Below are 27,026 nucleotides of genomic sequence, written 5' to 3'. Positions count from 1 at the left end.
TATCATAATCGTATCATTCCAACCTTTCTACATTAAATTCTTTGTGGTTCAAGAACTATATTCCTTAATTTCCCTGCCTGTACTCTGTCTGACAATGTAAGCTTGTCTAATTTCTTATCCTTGAGTAGGATTTCTATGGTAATTGATATTCTCAGTTCTCTCCTTTGAACTTCCAAATGCCCACTCAATATGTACATTTGAATGTTTACAAGACATCTCAACTTTAGGAGCAAATCTTCATTTCCCATCAAAACCAGTCCCTCCCACAGTCTTGCTGTATCAGTAAGTGACAATTCTACCATTGTAATTGCTTAGGGCAAACCTTGAGGTCACCCTTGTCTTCTCTCTTACACTTGCATTTTCCAGTCCATTGACATATAATGTCAACAATATATTAAAATATGTTCCTAAGTTCAATTGCTTCTCACAAACTTCATTGCAACCATTATGGTCAAAGCCAACATTTTTCTCTCACCTTGATAAATACAACAGTCTCCTAACTGGAATCCTGATGAGGGTTCTTGTCCTTAACATTCTTTCTGCTCAATTGCCACAGTGATCCATTTAAAATGGAAGTTAGGTCAAGTTTCTTGCATCTCTAAATTTACAATGGTATCTCAATTCATCTAGAGTAATTATAATCTAAAGTCTTTTGCATGGTCTCCAAATTTGCACATGACTTGTTCCTTCATATTATCTTTGAGTGTAAAGAAAATATCTTTTTGTTTACTTGCTTATTGTCTGCTCCCCCAGCACTGACACACTAATTGTAAACTCCAAAATGATTAAGCTTGTTCACAACTGTCTGTCTAGTTCTTAAAATGATATTTGACAAATAGTTGATGCTCAATTAATAATGCTAAAGGAATCAACAAATGTATGAAAGGATAAATTTCTAAATCATCCAAAGATTTCAGCAAAATATTCTCTCTGTATCCTTTTCCACATCAGTGAGCTACTGAGGCAGAGCTCTGCTCTCTGTATTCTTTACCAGATGGCTACCAGATTAAATTACATGACAATGTGGGCTTCTCAAAGAAAGAAGCATAAAAATAAGAAGTTATCATTATGTTATTCTTGTTATTTCTACTATTTCAGTTGTTGCTGCTATGACTACTAATAGCCTCTGATCATTTCCATCACCTTTTCCTTCTCATTTCTCATCCATACCTCCAATCCTCTTCCACCCTTTTTTCTATTTTATTCTAACTTTGCACTATTTAATGACCATTTTATGAATGACAACAAGGTCATTAGGGGCCATTTATATCATCTTCAATGGACCAAAATAAACCTCTGCAGAATCTCTCCTCCCAGCTTCATTCAAACAAACGAGAAGAAGAACAGAGTAATAGAGAGCAACACTGTTTGAGAAGGAGGAGCTTTGTGGCCAGTTGGTTCAAGTTAAAAAATTCCAACTCAATCACTTATTGGGTAACTGCTCTGAGCCCCAGTTTCCTCACCTACAAAGAAGTATGCTATTTATGCCTTACTCATAAGAATCATGTGAGGATCAAAAATACAATAACTATAATTTTGTAATCAATATGAATTCATGATAAACATGAATAAGCAAACCCAAATCAAAGAAAAATAAATCAGTACAGTCCTTGGCACTTGGGGAAGCACTGAGTAAACTGTTGTTCTTTCTGTCTCTACCTTCAGTCCATGAAGTTGCCATTCTGGCTGGGCTGGTCTATCTCTCACTCTTCCATGCTTCTGCTTTATTCACGATTTCTCTTTGCAGAAGAGCATATTATTAAATAAATGTTCAATACTGTATATTCAGAAATGCATACATATAAATAATATGCATACAGCTCTATGAACTGTCATGACAAACACACTCATGTGTTGTTATCCAGATTAGGAACATTACTAATACCCTCAGAAACTCCCTCATCTCCCTTCAGTTGCTACCCCATGGGGAAGTCTTCCCCAGTTAGCACTCTTTCTAGATTTCTAAAACAATTGCTTGTTTTTACAATTTTGGACCTATACAGGAATATAATAATGCAGCATGAAGTCTTTGTCAGACTTATTTCAGATTTGGCATTATATTTGTAAGATTCTTCCATATTGTTGCATGTAATTTAAATCTATTATTTCTCATTTCTGTATGTTAGCTCATAGTGTGAATGTGTTTTTCCATTTTCTTGTTGATGGACAGACATATTGATAGTTTCCAGTTTGGGCTATTTTGAATACAGCTGCTATGAGCATTCACATTTTTTGGTGAACTTGGACACATTTCTGTTGGCATATCTCTAGGAGTTTGAATTTCTGGGTCACAGGGCAAGAACATATGCAATTTTTAGTACATACTGTCAAGAGTTTTCCAAAATGGTTGTGACTAATTTATGCTCCCATAAGCAATATGTGTAAGTTCTCAGTGCTTCACATTGTCACTACTTGATTTTGTCTGTCTTTCCATTTGCACACAAAATAATATGCTATACTGTTAGATTGCGGTTTTAATTTAAATTTTTCTAAATACTAGAAATATTGAGTATCTTTTCAAGTGTTTATTTGCCATTTTAATATTTTTGTTTGTGAAGTACCTGTTTTGTCTTTATCCATTTTGTTTTCTTGCTAGACTGGTTGACTTTTTCTTACTAATCATGTAGGAATTATTTATATATTTTATATGAGTTCCTTGTCAGATACATGTATCACAGATATTTTCTTCTGATGTGTGGCTTGCATTTTCTTTCTATTAATAGTATACTTTGATAAATGAAATCTAAATTTTGTTGTAATTTAATTTTAAGTCTTTTTCCTCATACTTAGTGCTTTTTGGACCATTGAATAAATATCAGCCTACTCAAAAATCCTAAGATACTCTCCTGTCTTATATTTTTTTAATGCCTTTATTTTCCAAAGACATCTCTTTTCTATGGGTCCTCCACCTGAATGGACAGAATAAATCAGTTATTTTTCTAAATTTCCATAATGCTATATATCACTTTCATTACCACTATTATATTTTTCATTACCTTGTCCCAGTCATTCAATTATCTGAATTCTTACTGGCCTTTTTACTGAATCCTGGTCATAATGTTTCCTAAGTATCCCTAGAATTTGTCTATTTCTTCCCACCCCAACTGCTACCTTCATGGTCTTAATCTGTGACATTTTATATTGAGAACTCAATAGTCCCTTGTCACCTACTCCTAATCTACCCCTTGCTACATAATTGTCCACACAGAACCGAGTGGCATTCCAAAATACCCTCTTTATGCCACTAAACCCTTCCATGATGTCTTCTTCTCTAAAATTAATGTTCAGTTCACTAACATACTACAGAGGCTATATAGGATTTGAAAGATTATCTTGGCTTACTCACCACTGATGCCTCTGTTTCAGTTTCATAAGACTCTTTAATTTCCTTGAATGCTCCTTCATAATGACTCTTCTGTCTGCCACTGCATCTATGCCACTAAACCTACTAAACCTTTGGGTCTCAACCTGTGTATCTGACTCCCTAGTACATTAACTCCTCATGTTATCTGGTACCATACAACCCCATAATTTTCTCTATTAAACCCCACTACATTTACTGTTCATTTGAATCTTATTTTCCCTGACAGAATGTGTATTTCCTTGGAGTAGAAACCACACCTGTCTTGTTTACCACTTATCATTTTACCTATCTCATTACTAAGATGGATTCTTAAAATATGTGTGCATAAATAAACACACGTAAGTTAACTTAGAGTGATGGGTGCTAATATCTGCAGCATCTAATGTAAGATTAAGCATATAGTTTCAATAAATATTTAATGATTTATCATTTTCATAAAATCCTAGAAACAACATTGGAAAGGAATTAAAGCTACTTATTTCAGTCACCCAATTCAACTGAACAATGCTTAAATAATCTCTATAACATTCCCACTAAATATCATCTATTTATAACTCAGATAACATGACTCACTACATCATCCAGTAGGTTATTCCAGATTTGGGCATGAATGTCATTAGGAAGGTCTGTCTTAATTCTGGAGATGGAGATTAATGGTAAAGCACCTACTGAGATTGCATGAGTCCCTAGGTTTGATTTCCTAGCTCCAATTTTTTTCAAAAGTCTATTTTATACTGAGTTAAATGTTGGGATCCTTCCATACCCTATTCCCCACTAGCTTGAGGTTGGCCCATTTTATTCATATTAATGAAGCTACGTGTCCTGAAAGACATCCATTCTTGTATTTTAGGACAAGTCCTTCATACTTCAAGTAAACCTCTCTTCACTATTCACACAACACTCTCCTTCAGCACATCATAGCTCCCTCACCATTCCCCTTCAAGTGTGATGCTTGGACATGGACCTAATCCTCCAGTTCTTCCTGGCCCAATATAGAGAGGAAAGAGCTGTCGGCTTCTGTTTTTTTTTTTTTTTAGAATGCATGCCTCCAATAATGGAATCAATGGCAGATCTGGGTTTTGAAGGAAAGACTCACATAGACTCATTGGTTTCAGAGGAAAGAGTTTCAAACTTCAATACAAAACTCAATAGAAATTTAAAATGAAAAATCATGCAGATAGGAGGTAGGGAATCTGGACCGTAAGCTTTATTGACTTCAGGATAAATCATACTTTAACTATCTCTAAAATCTCAAAAACTTCCTTAGCAGTAAGGTCCTGTTAATCCAACCAAGTTTATTCCAATCACAATTTAGAGTTCTTTTAACCCTCAGCATTCTCAGCAAAGTGATGAAACACACACCAGAGTCAATCTGCATGGATTCAAATCCTGGCTCTCAATTCACAAAGTTATTATGGACATCATTTAAACTAACAGGAAGATCCTGGCACACCCAAGGCAGATTTGTCTTTCTTATCCACCATTTTAACAGATATTACCAAATCATTCTCTCTCTACTAAAGGGAATAAATGTTTTCCTATATATTGAGGTTTTGTGGTGGTGGTGGTGGTGATGTGTGTATATATGTGTTAACATTAAAAATCTATCTTGGCCTGAATTTCCCCAAGAGGATTTCTCTTATTCAGAGCTTCCTAGTAGCACTACCAAGCCCTCCCTGCACCGTTTTCTAGCCATCTTCTATAACGTGAGTATGAATCAGAGTTGTCAAGGAACCAGAATATAAAAGTCATATTAGGCTCTATGCAGTTCTGACTACCAATTTCAACCTAGCTTCCTCCCTCTGAAATTCAGAATCACCTTTTGTCATATACCTTTAGGGAAGGTCACATTTTTAGTTTGCTCAAAGTTAAAGCTTGCCATTTTTTCTGACTATAAAGTTAATATATGATCATTGTAGGAAAGTTAAGAAAGGAACTAGAAGCTTGAAATAAATCATCTACAACCTAATCATCTAGAAGTAACCTCTTGTAACATCTGGGTATTTCCTTGCAGTATTATTTTTCTTCTCCTTTTACATTATTAAGATCATGGCATACATTGAATAAGAAACCTTCTGGTTGTTAATTAATATGAAAGCATTTTTACATATTCTGGAAAATTCACTATAAATAACATGTCAATACTTGCCTAATATTATATTCTACAAATGCAACACAATTCACTTAATTTTCTCATGTGGAAAACTGAGATGTTCACATAGTTTTAAACATATTATAAATCATGCCCCTTAAAATAATACCATGTATACCAAAATCCTTGTCATTTGTCCCCTATAACCTCCTCTTCCCTATAATAGGAATTACAAAGGTTTAAATTGTTATTTTAAAAGGTATACTTCTTCAAATACACACAGAGCACCTAACATGAACTTGACATATGATAGCCATTGAGTAAATATGAACATTTAAAAATAGCAACAAATTAATCCTGATGATGGTTATATTCTTAATAATCATATCTGAGAGTATCTTTCTCTTTATGATCCAGCCAGCATTAAGCATTGTCATTTGTAAACTCTGCTAAAATTGTGCATGTGTGTAATGAAGGTGACAATTTCCACTATACAAATAGCAATAATTAAGGAATAATATTTTGATGTGTTAAAGCGAACACAGGAGCTGCATGGTTTTACCTTACAATAATTCTTCTTTTCATCATTCCTATACTTCAAGTCTGGGTACTGAGAATGTGAGCACTTGTCTTTTTTCCAATGCGTGATGTGTAATTTAAATAAGTTAACTCTTGGTTTCAATTTCAGTATGATGACAACACTCAAATGATTTATTTTGTAAGTAATATGCTTAGTCAAATTCTTGATAAAGGTTTGTTTTTGGTAGTGTTATTGTTGATATGGGAGGAGGCAGAATGTCATTCACCTGTCCCTTTACTCCCTTGTATTACTTTCTGTTTTACCTAATTTTTTTAATTATATAGGACTCTTAAAATATGTTATGAAAAAGCTAGTGACTTTAGTTTCATGTTTTATAACTTAATATTCCACATAACTTAGTATTCTACCATACTTTTAAAAAAGTGCACATGTATGTTTAAAACTACAAATAATTAGCAAGAAAAGAGAAAGAGAAATTACGGAGAATCAAAAATTCTGTAAAGTGATCTATATTGCTTGGGATTCAAATAACACCTGCCAAAACATACTGGAATTCAAAAATAATAATGCAGAGATTTCAGATGCTATGATATAAAATTGTAATATATTGGGTCTGAAGCATCTATAAATAATGTTTAGACATTTTCATCAAAATAATCAGATAAAACCCAGATTTTCATACTTTCTATTGGAAAACTAATTAATAATCATGAGTTTAATGTTGTGTATAGGTTAAAATTCTAAAAGTAATATATCATATCATAACTGTCTTAACTTTCATGTGTGTTTGTTTTCATTGATATTTCTGTCCTTCATCTTCTTCATTTTCCCTCCATACCACTCCTCTTAACACCCTCTCCTCCACATCTCACTGATGCTTTGCCCTCCTCCCCCTGCCTCTGGCCCCACCTTTTGCACCAGTTTCCTACCTTGAAGGTGCAGTTTGCTCTCCGTGCTTTGAAGAAGGACAGAACTCACAGAGTCCAGATTGTCATAGCTGTTACAGCCCAGGGGCCCAGTGCGTGTCTCTGTGACCTGGAGTAGACATAAGATGAGAGAATGTTAGGGAGGTCCAGGAAGACCATCAAATGTTATTCCTCAGAAGAGAGGCCAGAAGATAAGTCTTATGGCCTGAGTCCAGGCTCACCTCCTCAACACCTCATTTGTGCCTGGAAACATGCTTGGCTAACAATGACTAGATGGAACATCACAGTGGTCAAATACACAGACTTAAGTCACAATGCCTGGTGTCTATCCCTGGTTATCATTTCACAAGGTCCCTGCAAGTATTCTATAAACTAGTAAGTTAAAGTGCTATGATATATTTCAGAAGCATGTGTTTTGCAATCAGGAAAATCAGCATTAAATCCAAGCTGGGCCATTTATATACTGTGTGACATAAGGAAGTCACTTAGCTTTTCTAAACCTCTGCAAACTCATGATAATAAATGTCTTTCAGGAAGATTGTGGCACAAATGTGATGCATATAAGTACTTAATACAAGATAGGGTTCAGAAATAAGCATCTGATTATAAAATGCTTTTATAAACTGCAGTGAGTACCTATGTACTATTACCAGATAACAACAATAAAATTATCCCCATTTTCCAAAAGAAGTTTCAGCAACACACATAATCAGTGCCACTGCAGGTGGAAAATATCTGGATCTTATGGATCTGCATTTCCAAGATATTGTCTTCAAAGACTCAAGGTGGTGGACAATAGAGGAATGGCTTTTCAAATAAGATTGGTTTAGTAGAAACAGAGGCTCACATCCCTTTGCTCTCCAATATTTGGAGCTGCTTTGAAGTTTGCACCTGACTATAAAGACACAGCCTCCTTTGTTAGGGACTGACAACTTGAGGAATTGTCAACATCTACCTCCTTTGCTCTTTTCCAACAGTCAAGAAGGATCAGTAAATTTCCTTTGTAAGCCTCACCTTCCCCACCTATAAAATTTTAATAATGTTCTTATGCACCTAAACAAGTAAACAGGTCATATTTTTGATGTTTAGCACTTGGGATAAAATAAATACATGGAAGAAAATTGGTTTAGTTTTGTTTTACAAGTAACTTATTCCTTTTTATGCTGAGTTGTAGTATTATTACCGACTAAAAGTTACTCTACTAAATATAACTGTAGTGAGGAAGAAGGGGAAATAGGCAAAATTTCCCCACTTGATTCAGTAACTGACCTTCAACAAATCAGATGGTGAGACAAGTTCTAGTCTACTTGCTGGGTCTTGAGAGAGTGGAAAGAAATGGCAAGCAAAATCCAAGGGCAAATTCAGTGCAGAAACCAGTGCCAGTGTTAGAATGGATTCTTGAGAAGCCTGTGTGCAATTTGTCAGAGAAATTTCTCCTGAAGAGGCAAGAGTGCACTTCCAGGATGCACAAAAGAGGATTATCTTCTGACAGAACTTCAATATCTCAATTCTGCATCCCATTGCGGTGGGGAGGGGGGAGGAGCCATTTGGTGATAATGAAAAACAGGCCTTTGTGTCTCCCTGAGTCTGATGGCTTCATAAAGATCTGTCTCTCAGTGCTGACTTCCCTAACAACACAATCCATCCAATATAGACGATTCTTCTTTGATAATCTGGCCCTTTGTTTGTTGATTTGATTTATTCCTTTCCTTATTCCCTCCTTCCTTGCTAAGACTCTCCATACCACACATTTCTCTTCCTGTGGTCAATTTCTGACTCATCCATCTGAGTCTGCCTTGACCTTCCCCTGCCCCTTTTCCCCTAGAGATATCCTGGGAAGTCTTAATACAAGGCTATTCTGCATTTTATTCAGAATAAGTAAGAGTGAAGACTGAGAAACAAAATGCAGATATAATCTAGATTAAGAAAATATGAGATTAAAAAAATCTGCATTAATTCTTCAAAAGAAGTAATCCTTTATATCAAGAATGTCTTCTCACATTGCTTTATAGAGGTAGTCTCTAGATTTATTGTACTGTAAGTGGAATCTTTTAAAAGTTCCTGTTCCCTGAGACTCTGAATTGAAAGTCTGGAGCTGGTCTATTCAACATGGTTGTAACGTTGAAATAATTAAAATTAAATAAATTTACAAATATACTTCCCTGGTAGCCACATGTTAAGTGTTCCATGATGTCATGTGATTAATGACTACTATCTTGTGCAGCACAGATACAGGCCATTTCCATCATCTCTGAAATTTTTATTGGATAGTGCTGTAGCAGATGAGGATGGCTCAGCAAGCAACAGCATGCCTATTTATCAAATAAAGTTTTACTGGAACACAACCACACCAATTTGCATATGTACTATCTATGACTGCTATGATGCCGTAATAGCAGACTCCAGCAGCAGCAACAGAGAACATATGACTGGCAAAGCCTAAAATATTTATCATGGACACTTTACAAAAAATGTTTGCTGCTCATTGGTCTAAGGAGTAGTTTTAGTCCCTTTTTAAGGTATTTTCTATTTGTGCAACTCTGAGCAAAAGGTTTCAAACTGTGGACCTCAGTTTTGCCATATGTAAAATAGAAGGTGAGGAGAAAAGAATAAAAGACACAAGTGCTTAAAAAATTATTCCTCTAGGTATCAATAATCTAATTCTTGCCAACTATGTGATCTTGTTAGAGAGTGCATCAGTAAACAAGCACATATGGTCCCACCCTAATGACAATGCTTGTGCTAGGGAAGATGACAACACCGGTAAGAATGTTTGACTGGGGCACCATAAGCTACATAAGTATGAAGCCAGAAAATATATCTGTCCATCTATTCTCAGAATGTTTGTATTGCAATGTTGTTGTGTTGAGAACCTGCCACCTCAATCCACTCTCAAGCTGTACCTTGATTGCTCCAGTTGATATTTGGATCTCATGTAGCCTCCTCATGGTGCCATCACGGTCAACGAAGTAGGATGATGCAAGCTGGTGCAACGCTTCAACACTTTGTGTGGCATTCCCTGACTTCCTGTCAAGGCGACTTTTGTCCATATACATAGTCAAAGCCTCCTCTCCTGCATGGAAAAGAAAAGAAGATAAGGAAGTTTACTTAAGCAATTAAGCATTTATTTAAGCATTTAAGTGGGAGGAATGGTACGAAGGCCTGGATCCCAAAACACTCTTGAATCTCCAGCCACTTTTGTCCAAATTTCCTTCTGTTTCTAAAAATGAAAGAAACAATGAAAATAAAATAGTCAGGAGGTGGTTGTAAATGCTAAGCTCCATCATGACAAAAAATCACTGAAAAACCCTCAGACACTGAGTCCAACTCCAACTAATCCATTTCATACTTCTCATTTTCTTACAACACAGCTCACTTCCCCTCTCCTAAGAAAGTTCAGTTCTTTGGTAATATGATGAATTTGGCATAGGTATTCCTTTCTTATTTTTTTCTATTTCTCCTTCTTCCTTCTCATCACTCAGTTCCTCCTTTTCCTCTTCTATATGCTCTTCTCTTCCATTATTTCATCTCTTCCTTTTAAAAAAATGTTTCTTTCAAGCCAAGATGCCCCACCACTGACGAATGGATTAAGAAAATGTGGTATCTATACACATGGAATTTTATGCAGCCATGAAGAAGAATGAAATGTTATCATTTGCTGCTAAATGGATGGAATTGGGGAACATCATTCTGAGTGAGGTTAGCCTAGCCCAAAAGACCAAAAATCGTATGTTCTCCCTCATATGTGGACATTAGATCAAGGGCAAACACAACAAGGGGACTGGACTTTGAGCACATGATAAAAGCGAGAGCACACAAGGGAGGGGTGAGGATAGGTAAGACACCTAAAAAAATTAGCTAGCATTTGTTGCCCTTAAAGCAGAGAAACTAAAGCAGATACCTTAAAAGCAACAAAGGCCAACAGGAAAAGGGGACCAGGAACTAGAGAAAGGGTAGATCAAAAAAATTAACCTAGAAGGTAACACACACACACAGGAAATTAATGTGAGTCAACTCTCTGTATAGCTATCCTTATCTCAACCAGCAAAAACCCTTGGACCTTCCTATTATTGCTTATACTCTCTCTTCAACAAAATCAGAGATAAGGGCAAAATAGTTTCTGCTGGGTATTGAGGGGGTGAGGGGAGAATGAGGGGGCGGAGTGGGTGTTAAGGGAGGGGGTGGGGGCAGGGGGGAGAAATGACCCAAGCCTTGTATGCACATATGAATAATAAAAGAAAAAAAATGTTTCCTTCATCCTCCCCTTTCTAGATGAATGATGGAAGGACAGATAAATAGGCACAGAACTTCAGAGGCAGATAGAAATACTCAGCTAGGGAAAACTATGTCCTCATGCAGAGAGGGAAGACTAAGGCGTCGGTGTCTATATTGCTGCATCCTTTGCACATAGCACAGGGTTGCACATATGATGGACACCCAACAAATACTTAATTCACATTTTTTAAATTCATTCAACATACATTCTTATACATTCCAAGCACTGAGCTTCTGAAAGCATAATAGAGAAGAGGTCATTCGTTGTTGGAGTGGAGTGAGAAATGATCAAAGTACAAGAAAGAAAGGACATGCATACAAGAAAGGACAGATGAATGGATGGACAGATAGATAGATAGATATTTGCATAAATAGAGGACTGAATGGATGAATGATAGGCATAGTTTTATAGATAAAAATAAGAATATACAAGTTCATAGATTTTCCTCCATGAAGTTTTCCTTTGAAATGCATGAATAGATTACTAAGAATCCTAGGGTATAGTGACTTTTACTTTTGAGAACAAGATGTTTCATTAGAGCATGAGAAAGGAAGCTCTAGATATGCCCCGAAGCACCTCATCATTATTCTCCTGCCTCCACTCCCTACTAATTTGTGAACATAGGCATATTTCTTAACTTCTCTGTTCCTCAGATTATTTAGTAGAAATATTGAGAAAAATAGCACCTAATTCTATAGGATTATTATGAAAAGTAAATTAATTAATACATGTCAAGTCTTTAGTACAGTGTCTGGTTCACTATAGCACTTGAAAATCAATGAATATGAAGCAATAGGTAACTCAGTGGTAAAGTATGTGCTTAGCATGCATAAGGTTGTGGGTTCAATTCCCAGCACCATAAAACAAGTACAAGAAAAGAGAAGGGAGGGAGGGAGGGAGGAACTAGTAGTACAGGCATAGACTCTGGAGCTAGACTGTCTTGACTTGAAATAGTTAACTTTTCTATGCTTCAGTTTCTTCATGAGTAAAATGGAGACACTAATGGTACTTACCTCATAGGGTTGTCCTAAGGATTAGATTATTTACATGAAGTACTTGAATCCTACCTGGGACATAGTCAGCATGTTGCTAGTGTTAGCTACCACTTTTTGACAGTTGTGAGTTATTGATTATATAATATTTTTCTTTACATGTAATCAATTCACTAAAATAAAAATATTTAGGGAACATAAACTATCAGTACTTTCTGTAAAACAAAGCCTGGTATGTAAGACAGTTGAAATGTGTTTAGAATGCTGATGACTTTTTGAGGTGAAGAGAAAAAAAAAACAATTTACTTTCAGAAGGAGTTTGTCCTGTTTTGCCCCTAAATGACTTTTGAAATCCTATTTAGCTTTCTACCCAATTATAATGTTGCTTCTTATCAGCCCCTCCTTTGTCCCTGGCAAACTCAAACACACTCCTTAAAGCCTACTTCAGCATCACTTCCCTGGTGAGCTTTCTCAGGCTGACCCTAACCCCCAAGAAAGAGATCATAACCTTCTCTTATGATACTCTAATTTGTCCACTCAGTTCAGTATGCATGCTCTACGCATTTCTTGTGTGTTGAACACTTTGGCAGGTATTGGACTGACAAGTGAATAAGACACTGAGATGGGCTATAAAAGTGTAACTACACACCAAAATTTGGAATAATACTGTATCATCCAACATTAATAATTTTCTCTTTTGATTACATGTTGAAATGAAATATTTTGGTTATATTATGCTAAATAAAATATATTATTAAATTGATTTTCCCCCTTTTTTTTTCTTTTCTTTTTAAAAATGTGGCTCCAAGAAAATTTATAAAGGCATATGTGGCTCACACTTGGGGTAACTTTCTGTTTTTGTTGATTAGTGATGATTGGGGCAGACATAGGCATATGACAATCATTCATCATACCAGGTGAGTAGCCAAGATCAATGCACAGAGTAGAATAAAGACCAGAGAAAGGGTGCCTACACCTATGTAGATAATGTGAACTGCAAGATCCTGATGATTTGGCCTCTCCAGCTGTATCCTTCACTGCTCTGTGCCCATGCTTTACCCTGTACAAAGATGCCCTATTTTCTTTCATTGTTAGGACTCTGCATTTCTGTTCTTTTCCTGGCTAATTTCTACTCATCTCAATTCTTCAGCTGTCAACTAAGACATCACCTCCTCTAGGAACCCTTTCTGTTTTCCCCTACTACTTACCTAAATTGGATTAATAAGTCTCACCATATGTATGCACTGTTCCCTTTACTCTCCAATGCATCACCAATCACATTTCCTGGTGATTTCTATCTCCTTCTCTAGCCTGTATCCTCCACTACATCAAAAGCACTGTAAGGTCAGAGAATGAGAGTCTTATCATTCCCTTGGCATTGCCTATTTAGCACAATATGGGCATGTATTATGTACTTGACAAATTATTGGGAGCTTATAGGTGAACAAATAAACATAAACTGGACCAACTCTGCAGTGTTCATTGGTTGACATATCTGCCTCAACAACTACACCAACACTAGCAAGGATGCATCATCACCATACAAGAAATCTCTAATTTTCACATACCTAGACCTGATTTTAATTCAAAGTAAGACAGTTTACAGTTTCTCATACACCCTTCTCTGTTATGCTCTAGGACATTATGTTTTGTTCTTTGGACTACATTACAACTTGAATAGATCTGGTTTAGAAATGTCTCTGAGCTTCAGAAACAGTGGTTTCCTGGGACAGTATATAGTGAGGAAGAGGAACAAAGAATCTCATTCATCTTTTCATTGTTCCCAGTGCTTCTCCAGAAGTCTGACGAAGAATGGATGCTCAGTTATCATTTGATAGATAAACTCATAGATAGGTGGACAGATGATTGAATGCACAGATGCTTAGATACATGGTTGGAGAAGTAAATGATTAAGTAAATACAGTAAGAGTTAGAACCATGATTCAGAGGAAATAAATATTCCAAGTGCTAGCTAAGACTCTCTTAGGAATCTATAAAACAGAAGGTGAAATAAGCCCATTCCCTCTGGACTGAGAGCTGGCAGAAGCACACCTTAGATCAAGAGGGGTTAATGGACTTCTTGCTGCATTATTAAGACTTAATTTTGTGTTTATTAAGAGAATGTTCTGTTAGAGTTGCTTTACCACTTGGGCATTTCTACCAATTGCCTCTTCACCCCACACAAGCCTTTCCTCCGTCTTCCTGTCCTCCCGGAGGGCTTTGCCTCATTCCCTGAAGCACATCTCTCTGAGGGTAACAAAATAGGACTCAGACACACAAGGATGAGGAAGAGGTAGGGGTGGATCCTTTTACCTTAGAGTTGATAGAAGATGTTGCTCCAAGTAGGTGATTGGAGAATCTGGGGCTTTGGGCCCCTGGGATATCCCTCATCCTTTATTCCTAAGCCCCTGTGACTTTTCTTTTTTCAGCTTTCCTCCCAACCAAAGATAGGTCTCCCAAAATACAGGGTGGGTAATACTAAATATACTACACACAAGCATATACAAATGGATAAAATACATGAGCCCTCACATATAAAAAGGCATCCATGGAATACACACATTTGCATACACACAAAAGTTCACATATGTACACACTTTGCATCCATATATATATACATATATATGTACAATGTATATGTATATATGCCCAAGTATAGATTAACTCAGCCTTGAGAGGCATATGTGAGCATCATTTAGACAGATAGGCATACACATTCATACATGCATACCAGATTAATTATGCATGCCACACAGATAGCCAACCTCCAAAATATTTCCTTTGAACCAAAATATAATCTTCAGAGTGACAAAAGAAAATACCCATTATCCTACATGTCATTACAGACATAGAATTTGTCCCTAAATCATCCTCTATGAGATCATAAATATCAAATATTCTTATGAATTTAATAGATTTCATTCAAAATTTTGAGGAACCCTGGAAATCCGAAGTTGTTGTAGCCCCCATCCCCACCCCCGCCACCAGCTCCTCCACTTCTTCATTCCCACTCCCTATCCCTTCTCTTCCCTCTCCCTGAAGATCTAAAGGAGGTTTGAAGATGTAGTTCAGCAGTAGAGTGCTTGCCTGGCATGCACAAATCCTGAGTTTGATCTTAGCATGGCAAATTTTTTCAAGGCAAACAATGCATTTATTTGTCCTATATATAATAGTTTAAGGCTCATTTTTGTTGCTTAATTATGTCCTTAGGAACTTACTTGATACCTCAAAGACTTTATCAAAACATTACTTCTCAGTGAATACAGTGTTCTTAGGGAAAAAATAAAACCACTATAACAAATAACATTTTCTACACTTCTTTGTATCTAGATGGGGAAACTGATATTAAGATAAGAAAGTGCATTTCTGAATGCCTCTCACTCATCTAGTGAGTGCTAGCTCTTTAGTTTCACTGTATAATGGCAATAATAGTAAGAATAATGACAATAAAAATAATTTGTTGGATGCCAGACAGTTTGCTAAGCACTTTTAATACATCATTTTATCCAATATATATTAAGGAACTGTGATTATTATGTATTAAGGGACTATGATTATTATGACTGTTTACAAAAGAGAAAACTAAGGTCCAGAGAACTGAGTTACTTGTAGAATTAACATTAAACTGGTGAAAAGCAGGGAGCAAGACTGGAAACCAGGTGACTGAAGTACAGAGACTTCTCCTTCATTCACTACAACTCCCCACGCTCCTGCTCTTCCACTGCATAAAGAGGCCCTTAAGAAATATTTTACATGAATGAATGAATTACATGATGATGCAACAGGGTCCTCATATAGTTCCTGGCATAACATTTTATCAACAGGAAATCTCTTCCTCTTCCCTCTCTCTACTCCTCAAAAGTAAGGGCTGAGGGAACATTTAGGGTATGCTGTCCAACAACAGATTTCAATCTAAAGCTTTGCATATTTTAAAATGTTGTGTTGTAAAAACAGGAGAGGAACAAGGCTCTGTGAATAATTTACCACCTCACCTTGAAGAAATTAAAAATATATTTCATGGAGAAAAAAAGTCTTTGTTACTTAGGATTTCCAGGGACTGAGACCAGAGCTCAGCTTTTAATGAAAGAATTGAATTGATCACAATCAGTTTTCCCAAGTGAAATGGGAGGGAGGAGATATTCTAAGAAAAGGGTACAGGCTAATGCCCCACTCAGTGTAGAAATTAACTCATTTTTACTTTATAATGGAATATAATTTGTACTAATGATTTCACATTCAAAGTCCTATTTAATTTAATATCTGATTAATCTGACAACATATATATGCTGATTGGTTGATTATTGGAATGGATGGGTAGGTTGATGAATGAGACAGTTGGTTAAAGAGATAATTGATATTGGATGGAAAAAATAATGCTGGCTTTGTGGACAGAAAACCTTAAGTTAAAAACTTAGCTTTGCCAATTATTAGCCATGCCTCCTCTGGGTCCCAATTCCCTTATTTATGAAACAGAAGTAATATGACTTATCTTGCAGTTTTGAGGGCGACAGAAAATGTACAATGTTTGTTGTGCAGCACATAGTCATTAAGTAGTGCCTAATTATATTCTAAAAGTGAATGAATTTTCCAAATAAATACCTCCAACTACATTCCACATGTTATCAAATTACTAATCTCCTCTTCCTCAAATGTACGCTATATGCTCAGTCTAGAAAATGCAACCATTTCCCTTTACCTAGCCAGCTCCTATCAAACTAAACTGCCACTACTTTCATGAAATTTGTACTGACCACTCCAGTATGCAGTGCTCCACCCTCCTCTAAAGGGTTATCTTCTTATCATACTTCAGTTCACCTTGCCTCAGTCAAATACATCAATGTCTTTTTCTTGGAATGAGCCATGACTAAATGGACCTGGAAGCAGATGTTATAGCACAAAGGAAGTTTTCTGAAAGTTCAGTGGACCTAGGCACTGTAGAAAACACTAACCCAGCACCTAAGAGTTGGTAGATTATAACATCAAATGTTGCATGCAGATTCTAAATGCTTCCAGTCAGTATCATTTCCCATAGTCTTTACAAGTTTCCTCCCTTTAATTCAGCTTCTTTTCCTGAAAGATGGATTAAATATGGTGAAGAGGGTGGGTAAGGCTGATAAGGGCAAAGCAACTGGCCTACTTTACTGTCAATCTATTCCAAACCCATATGAGATGCAAATGATAGCCCATTTGTAAAATAATAACCTCAAGTATCAGCCCCTAAAGTAGACTTAAATAAACAAAAGCAATTCCCCAAACATCTGAAATTTAATTTTGCCTGAGATTAGATTTCCTTCCAAGTAACTAAGACAAACTGAACTAATTCCAAAATTAACCCATATTCCACAAAAATTAGTAAACTCTCAAATTAGACTTTCCCATTAACCTGAATCATCTGCTCAAATATGACAACAACTCAGACAATTGGCTTCTCTAGTAATACATGTTTTTTCAGTAATGTTCAGTGGTACAGAGGCTAAGGAGGCCTTCGTTCATTGGACACAACATTTTCCTTCTACCCCCAGACCCAAGGTCATGAACAACCCATGACTTAATGGCTGCTGACCTACCTCCCAATGTAGCAGAGATGAGGAGGTGGGTGCCGTACTTTTTGATGATGGTATCGATGAACTGCTGAGTGGTGGGTCTCCTGCCAAGCAGACGGATGCTCCTTTGAAACTCCGGCATGAGGGGCAGTGGATGACGGACCAGATCTCTCCTCTCAATGGCTGTGTTCCTCACCTTCCAACGGGCAAACTCCCTGGGCAGGAGAGATGAGCAACACTCCTCAACTTACCATTTCTACCTTCAAGTCAAATCCCAGGCATCTCTCTTTAGATGAGAGAGTGTCCAAAATTACTTTCAATATTTGTCAAGTGATACTTTGATCTAGAGTTTTCAGTTCTCTGAAAACACAAATATTTATTGAGTACTTATCTCATCACTGCAATACTGAACCAGAGAGACAAAGCCATGTCAAGTTGCTTATACAACATGAGAAAAACACAAATCAGGAAGTCACTTGTGCTAGGTTATGGGTGAAAGAGTAGAGATAATTATGATGATGATTGTAACAATGAAGATATTTATGATATGTTATCATCCATAAGAATAGCACATCTCATTCCTTACTTAAGCATAACACTAGCACTGTGATAGGCAATTACTGTCCATTTCTATTCCATCTCACAGGAACTCTCTCTCTCTCTCTCTCTCTCTCTCTCTCTCTCTCTCTCTACCCCCCCATCTACTACTTGCTTGTCCATCTCTCTCACTAGACTATGAGTACTACTATAGAGATAAATAGACCTCATGTACTCACTGACCTTTCTGTAAACATCTCAGTGCATGTTACATGACAGGATTCATAATAATGCTTGCTGGATGAAAGCAAATGAAAGGAATGATAAGAAGGGGTATCAAGAGAGGCAGCAAGGATATACAATGGACAAAGCTACCTGAAATCTAAGATATTTTAAAAATCAAATATTACACCAGAGTTCACTTTAAAATTCCATTTTTACATGAATTCACTGAGCATCTACTATTTAGTAGAAGAAACAAAAATATGCTCTGAAGACCATAGGGAAACCACAAGTTTTCTTTCACGATCAAGGCAGAGGAACACTGAGTTAGGGAATAAAAATATTGCTTTGCCTCTTGAAAATTATGTGAAGCAATATTGGGCAAAACATGTTCCTTCTTTGGATCTACATTTCATCTCCTATAAAATTCAATTAATAATATTTATCATCTACATTCTATGGGCACAGAGATTACATGGAAGATAGTGTGAAAAAAACCTCTGGAAATTGCAAGACACTAATACTGATTTACAACTTCTTCACAATTTCCCAGATATGTACATGTAAATCATTAAAGGTGCATAGACAGTAAATACTGAAAATGAAAACTGACGACAAGTACAAATTTAATGGGAGTTGGTTCAGATTGCTTTTGCTTAAATAACAAGCATTGTTCCTACCAAAGATGCAGTTCCCCTGGAGCGATCAGCTCTCTGACCTGCCTGAAGTTGCATACTCTCAGTCCCTTGAGAAAAACAGACTACCCAAGAGGGCTGTAAAGTCAGTCTAGATAAATGATGGAAAGCAGAGTTTAATGAAAAGGTCTCTCTCTCCTGCCACAATATGGAAGGAATGAATGAAGAAAGCGGCACAGGGCAAGAATAAGTGGAACAGGGTATGAATCAGGCTGGAATATGCCCTGGTAATTCAGTGGTAGCGTCTGACCTATGACTCACAGGAAACTGGTTCTAGAAAAAGCCTTAACATCATAATACATCTCCAAGTCTTGGTGCTTATGGTCTGCATAAGGAATCTCTGCACATAATTATTAACATAATTCAACTTCTAAGGTAACAGAGTGCCTTGTATATCTCCAGTGCTTAAGCCAGTCAACAAACCCCTGAAGGTCATGTAGGAGGTGAAAATGGACACATCACAGTCCCAGTCCTTATGAAGCTCACAGTCTGTCAGGAAAGACAAAGCATTTCCAGTTTATTGTAAATTAAGGACTACAGGATACAAAAGATGAGAGCATGGGTGTCTTGGGCCTCTAGGGAAATCCTCAGAGAGGAGGTCTTGTTTGAACTCTAGTTTTGAAGTCTGCATAGGATTTAGATAAATGGAAGTGCAGTTAAAAAAAGAAACAGCCACATGGAGAAAAGGGCAGAAGCAGAGTGAGTAAAAATGAAATGCAGAATGTGCAATGAGAAGAGCAGAATAGAGGAGGAGTATGAGGACGGATTTAAGAGGGAAAAGGAAGAAACAAGTGGGTTGACTAGGTCTAGGGAGGGATCTTGGAAGCCAGCTAAGGATTTTATATATGGGTCAAGTTGTTTATGACATGAGTCCCAATGAGACATGGACCCACCAACTTGCTTCCAATAAAAAGAACATGAAAGTGACATACTACCACTTTTGTGATTAGGTTACACAACACTGGAACTTCTATTCTGCTCTCTGTCTCTTCTCATATATATTCTGGCTCTTTTGCTCTGTCAACATGACATGGCTGTTTGTCATTTTCTCCATCTTTCCTCTCCCCTCCTTCTGGCTCTCATTTGCTGCCATGTTATCAAAAGATCCATGGACAAATCCATATAACAAGCACCCAAAAGAAACCTCCAGCCAACAGTTCCCAAAGATCTGAGGCCTCAAAAGTAGCCAAGTTGTTATGTTTAAATTACATACAAGCTGGACACCAGTTGCTCACACCTGCAATCCTAGCCCTGTTCGGGAGGCAGAGATCAAGAGGTTCATCATTCAAAGCAGCCCAAGCAAATAGTTCACAAGACTCCATCTCGAGAACACCTAACACAAAAAACAGGTCTGATGGAGTGGCTTTAGCGGTACAGTGCCTGCCTAGCAAGCCTAGAAAGCATGAGGCCCTGAGTTCAAACCCCAGTACTGCCAAAAAAAAAATTTGATATACATATATATATATATGGCAAATAAAGGTGATACATGTGTACCTTTTCTTTATTTATAACTTACACTTTGGCCTGCTTTTATTTTCACATGAACATACATTATTCAAAATTAGTATTTATTTGTATACAGAGAGGTTAAGTAACTTGGTAAAAGTCATCCAGCTAGTTAGTGATAGAGCTGTGTGTAGAAAACAGACATCCTAAATATCGTAACTCTGAAATCTCTTTTCTAATGTAAATTTTGAGAAAGAATGTTAAAACACAGTAAAACCAGTACCAGTATAGAGGAATAATGCCACTCCCACCAAATTTCAGAGTCATGACTCAATTATTTTTTGTTTGTTTTAAATTTTCAGTCTTTAAATGTGGTATTTATACACAATGGAATTTTATGCAGCCATGAAGAAGAACGAAATGTTATTCGCCGGTAAATGGATGGAATTGGAGAACATCATTCTGAGTGAGGTTAGCCTGGCCCAAAAGACCAAAAATTGTATGTTCTCCCTCATATGTGGACATTAGATCAAGGGCAAACACAACAAGGGGATTGGACTATGAGCACATGATAAAAGCGAGAGCACACAAGGGAGGGGTGAGGATAGGTAAGACACCTAAAAAACTAGCTAGCATTTGTTGCCCTTAACACAGAGAAACTAAAGCAGATACCTTAAAGCAACTGAGGCCAATAGGAAAAGGGGAACAGGTACTAAAGAAAAGGTTAGATCAAAAAGAATTAACCTAGAAGGTAACACCCACGCACAGGAAATCAATGTGAGTCAATGCCCTGTATAGCTATCCTTATCTCAACCAGCAAAAACCCTTGTTCCTTCCTATTATTGCTTCTACAACAAAATTAGAAATAAGGGCAAAATAGTTTCTGCTGGGTATTGAGGTGGGGAGAGGGAAGGGACGGAGTGGGTGGTAAGGGAGGGGGTGGGGGCAGGGGGGAGAAATGAACCAAGCCTTGTATGCACATATGAATAATAAAAGAAAAATGAAAAAAAAATTTTTCAGTCTTTGTGAAGCTTGCCAACTACATACCCAGAGTCTGCCATTTACGCTGCTTTTGGAGAAAAACAAAAACAAAAACAAAGGTAAGATGTCAATGCTGTTACCTAGTCCTCCCTAATGGAATGGATGTAAGGCCTACATGAAACAATGCATGAAATGCTGAGCATGGAGCCAGGCCCGTGGGAAAAGCTTGGAGATGTCATTATAAAGCTTTGGCTCCATTCCATGCCAGGCACTGCCCAATCAGAACTATGGACAGAGTTCATGGTCCCAAAGGTATCCAAATGGTTGAATAGGAAAATTTTTAAATTAAGCTCTGCTATTGCAATGACAGTTTTTAATCATGGAGGAAACAAAAATAAGGATCTCTGGCAGAATATGGAGAAATAGGTGGGTGGGAGTGGTGGTGTACTAGCTGAAGTTTGAAAGAAACAGGATTTGGCCAAAGATTGGGTGAGAGTATTTTAGGGAGAATGAGATACTTGTGCAAAAGTGGCAAAGAATGAGAGATAAGACAGTTGGGAAGAGAGGGGTGTGTGTGTGTGTGTGTGTGTGTGTGTATGTATATGAGAGAGAGAGAGATGAACTATAGGAGTACAGACTAAAGGACTGTGTGGCAAATTCTATTACTAGATTTCAGCTTATAAACTTTGTTCTTATTGGCCAACAATCCAAACTACAAATGTTTGAGGCTGGGTTTTTGTTGATCTGTAATCATTACAGGGATGTTGGAGCAAAGACTCTCGTTATCACAGGATTCTATGATTTTACACTCTTTACAAAAATACACTTCAGTAAAAGCACCTAGATCTATTTTGAAGTAGATTTAAACATTTGAACTGGAAAGGTGATTTTAGGGCCTTCTATTTTTCCAGCCCTGAAGACACAGCAGTAAAGAAAATTGATTAAAGTCCTGCTCCCAGGGAACTTGCATTCTGGCATGAGTGCACAAATCACAAAGAAACCAACGTGTAACATAAAAGAGAGAAATGTTTTCCAGAAAAATAAGGAAGAGAAGGAAACAGGATGTCCAGAGGTGGTGGAGTGTCTGATTTCACACTGGTTTGAAAAGGTCTTTCTAATTTGATGCCATTTAAGGAGCTACTTGAAGGAGTGAGGGAGGGGCTATAGGACCATCTGGTGGTGGAAGAATGTTCTAAGAAGAAGGAACAGCAAATGCAAACGTCCTGAGGTAAGAATGTGTTTGCCAGGAGATGAGACATCAAGGAGGAAGGCTTAGATGTGTAGATGAGTAGAGGTGGTGAGATGAAAGAAGGATGATAACACAGTATCCAAATATGGAGAAGAGTGACCAAAGATCTCAAAGGATTTGACTATTAGCCTAAAAAAGACTTAGCATTTTTTAAACTCTACGTCACACAAGAAGCCAATTGTAGATAAATGGATGGAACTGGAGAACATCATCTTAAGTGAAGTTAGTCAGGTTCAGAAAACTAGAAGCTGCATATTTTCTCTTATATGTGGAATAGACCTAATACAAATACAGCAATATTATGAAAAACAGGCCACTCTAAGGGGAGGTCACCTATGAGAAAAGGATGGCAAAAGAAGCAAGTTAAGAAGGTGAATATGGTTCATGTACTTTCTATACAAAAATGAATATAGAATTTTTAAACCTGTGGAAATCACCATAAGAATGAGACGAAGGTAGAAAGGAGAAAAAATAGAAGAGATGAACCAATTCGGGTTATAATACATATATCCATGGAAATGTTACAAGGAAATTCCCTGTTATAAGGAAACTCTTAAGCAAACAAAAATTTCATTTTGTTTTATACAAAAACAGAGAACGTGAGGGCAGAACAGGTTCTTCTTGGAGGGTTGGTACCAGTGAGATGGGGAGAATGTGAGAAAAAGTATAGGAGAGTGAATATGGTACCAATGTTGTGTACAGGTATATGAAAATGGAAAAATGAGACATGTTGAAACAATTCCAGGAAAGCGGGGAAGGGGAATAAAAGAGAATGATGAAGGGGGTGAATTCAACTATGATATATTATAAGAACTTTTGTAAATGTCACAATGTACCCCAGCAATCTGATTATTTTTGAAGAAAGGCATAGGCAAATTTCTGTAAATGGCCACACAGTTCAGTCAACCACTCAATTCCTTCTTTATAATATGAAGCAGTCATAGACAATATATAAATAAGTGTGGCTGTGTGCCAATAAAACTGTATTTACAAAAGCAAGTGGCAGGCCAGATTTTGCTCACAGATAGTATAACCACCTTCTTAAAGCTTCACTCTGACTCCATTCACAGAAGGTATCAAGTTTAACTCACCCAGTTCACACATGGGTGAATTTTGACTGAATAAAATTAAGTTATTTCCCCAGAATTGGATAGCAAAAGACCAGCAGCACTTGATCAGAGCCTAGGGCTCATGAGTCTAAATACAGAACCCTTTCCATGTACCGTGCCACCTGAAAACAATATGAAAGAGAATAAAAGAAAGCCAGGAAGTCTTGCTTTGCCATGTTGTCCAACTGATCTGCTGGCCCAGGAACAATTTCATGTGAATTCTCAGTGAATCAAGCATAACATAAAATATATCTTTCCTCCGAAACCCACAGAGCAAGCAAATTCCTCTTGGAGGAAAAGGCAGAACGCACAATGGCATAGGATCTGCAGAATATGCTTATGCCCAATTAAACATCCCAGCAGGGTGGGTGAAACAATTAGACTGAGATTAAAAAAGTATCCTGGATGGAATGCATGGGGTGTCTGAAGCAAGGCCCATCCCACTGGGGGAGCTAAAGGCAGAAGAGCAGGTGATGACAGGGACAAGAGATGGAAGAAGACTGTACCCAGGGATGCAGGCTAAAATCACTCGTCTCTGTAAATTGTCCCATGAGAGTTAATGTGAAATAATGCTGGAAAGAATTCTTTGTAAATTGCAAGGTTGTGAAAAATAGCTTGCTGCTGTTGGTATTATCATTATTTACTATTATCTGCACATGTATCTACTGACTAAAATTTTCTGTCTTGGTTTCCTCATCTGTGAAATGGGGTGTGAGCCACTTCTAGCTCTTCTGGATTCATGCGTGATTCTGCTACTGATTTCTAGATAATTGAGGCTAACAATGACCTCTGAATAGGCGCAGGGCTATTTTACCTCTCCCCACACAGTATGTTTTATGCCTTGTTTGTTCATCAAATCCGATCTCACTGCAGAGAGGTAAGAGGTATTTATCAAAAACAGACATATGTTATAGGTTTTAAATAAAGACAAAATAAGAAAATAATAGTAGAAAATTAAATTTGGGTAAAAATTATATGTAAATTCATTCTATGAAGTCATGAATACTTGATGAACTTGAACTTCCAACATCTCTGAGCTTCCCAGCACTCAACAGACAAAGGACAATCACAGCCAAAAGAACTACCCCATCAAGAAGATAACAAAGCAGTTGCTCAAAGTTGTTAAGAGAAATGCAGATTCCTTGCATTCCGTGACAAGACCCATACCTTTCCCACAGTTTCTCATGGAGGTGGATGCTGTTGAGTGATATCCTCAAAAATACCTCGAATGAGTCTGACTGCCTCAACATAGCCTAATTCATATGTGAAAACACTGTCAGTAAAGCAATTCCACGAGGGTCAAACACATTATAATCTAGGTATGTTCTTCTCTGGAAGTCTGACTTCATCCAAGGATGCAGTTTAGAATATTTTATAGACATGGTGCTCCCAATAAATGTTTGTTGAAAGCATGATTGATTACAGCTATGGGATGCTTGCATTTGTTTATTCCAGGGCGGCTGATCCCTTTGGTTGCATTAACTAATCATTTGGAAATGGAATAAAAAGAAGCCGCTGAGTATCAGGGTGATGGAGGAGAACTCTGGGTCTGGGTCTGCTTCCATTATTGTTAGCCGCAAATTATCCCCAGAGATGAACAAAAGGAATCACAGAGGAGGAGGGTAAGAAGATGAAATCACTGAGCTGAGAGGAGTGAGGGCATTTCTCTTGCCTGCTGTTCTCAGTCTCTCCCCACAGATCCCCAGTCGGCTCAGGGAAAGGTGAACCCAAGGGCACATGTGAAGTAGAAATGATGCATTTTAACGAGTGAGGGTGTCACTGCCAAATCCCCTGCCTGCATCTGTGCCCTAGAACATAAGTGGGAGGGCAGCTGAGGAAATGCAGCATCCCAGTGAATCTATGGGAGCATTTTGGCCCAGGAAGGGTGAAGAGACAAAAAGAAGGAAAGAGAAATAAAAAGAAAGAACAGCCTCTGAAAACGTGATTATGAATAGCACTATTTTAATTACAAGTAAAGACACTGACTTAATGTCACAGAAAAAATAGTCCTTATTACAATATGCATATAAGTCTAATTTTCCAACTGTGTTCACTTAACTGTTGTCATTTCCATTCTTATATCAACTGTACAATGTTTTTGGAGATCCATAAGGAAACAAAGATCAGAGAAATGGGAATATCGAATCTAGGGAAAGCATAATGGATCAGAGCTACGTGTTCCTCATTGAGCCAATACTTGAGAAGGAGAAACGGAAACCCAAGAAGCATATGCGGACTGACACAATATTCATATACATGGGCAATTTCCAGAAAAACAAGGGGGATTCTTCATGGAACACCGTTACTGAGGGCAGGGGCTACCAAATGTGGGGAGGGCAGTTTCGAATGCACTTCCTTTGTTTCACTCCATGTGCCTGAGCTGTGTATCTACTGCTTTGCCACATAGAAACCAAAACATCAGGATGGAAGGGCTTTTGGAGAGCTCACTCAAGGCTATTACCATCATTTCACAAATGAGGAGACTGAGGCCCAAAGAGAGAGAAAAGGACTTTCTCAAAGTCACAACACTATTGCTGGTAAGGATAGAAGGAGAGGCAGAAGCCAGGTTCCTGATTTTTGATTCAGTGTTTGCACTCTAATCCACAGGTCTGTTCCACTATCCAAGGTCTGTAGAGCACTCAGTCTTTCACAAATCCCTGTCACTATATACATTATCCTCCCACCAATTTGGAAGACAGGAAGAACTGTCATCCCCATCAAAAACAAAGGAAACAGGGTCAGGACAGTGAAGACCACTTTGGCAAATCTGTGCCAGACCTGGGCAGGAAATCCAGATGTTATGATTCTCTGTCTAATTTCTTCCCAGCTTCCTCCTATTCTCTCCCCTCTTGCCCATTCTGGCATCACAATGCAAATGGAGGAGAGGCATTGACTCTACCAAACACCTTGCCAGGACTCCCTGCAAGCCTCTGCAGAAGAAACATAAGGATATAGAAAATCCAGAAAACGTTTATCCTCCTGAGCATCTGAAAAAAAGACACAAAAAGTCATTTTTCAAAGCCTGAGGCACTATGGTATGAGCACAAACTTCC

The 27,026-nt window shown here is 37.6% G+C and overlaps 1 protein-coding gene across 1 annotated transcript in view; it reads right to left on the bottom strand.

Moving 5' to 3' along the window:
• Window positions 1-27,026, bottom strand: part of Brinp1 (BMP/retinoic acid inducible neural specific 1) — a 170,968-nt gene that overhangs the window by 52,409 nt on the left and 91,533 nt on the right. The window contains exons 3-5 of the mRNA XM_074051152.1: window positions 17,759-17,949; window positions 9,827-9,996; window positions 6,927-7,032 (exon numbers count right to left, since the gene is read on the bottom strand). Of these exons, the coding sequence (XP_073907253.1) occupies window positions 6,927-7,032; window positions 9,827-9,996; window positions 17,759-17,949 (467 nt within the window). The remainder of the gene's footprint in view (window positions 1-6,926; window positions 7,033-9,826; window positions 9,997-17,758; window positions 17,950-27,026) is intronic.

Source organism: Castor canadensis, chromosome 13 (genome assembly GCF_047511655.1).
Source record: "Castor canadensis chromosome 13, mCasCan1.hap1v2, whole genome shotgun sequence".
Lineage (NCBI taxonomy): Eukaryota > Metazoa > Chordata > Mammalia > Rodentia > Castoridae > Castor > Castor canadensis.
The sequence above is the reverse complement of the archived record's forward strand: the minus strand, read 5'-3'. Positions and strand labels throughout refer to the sequence as shown.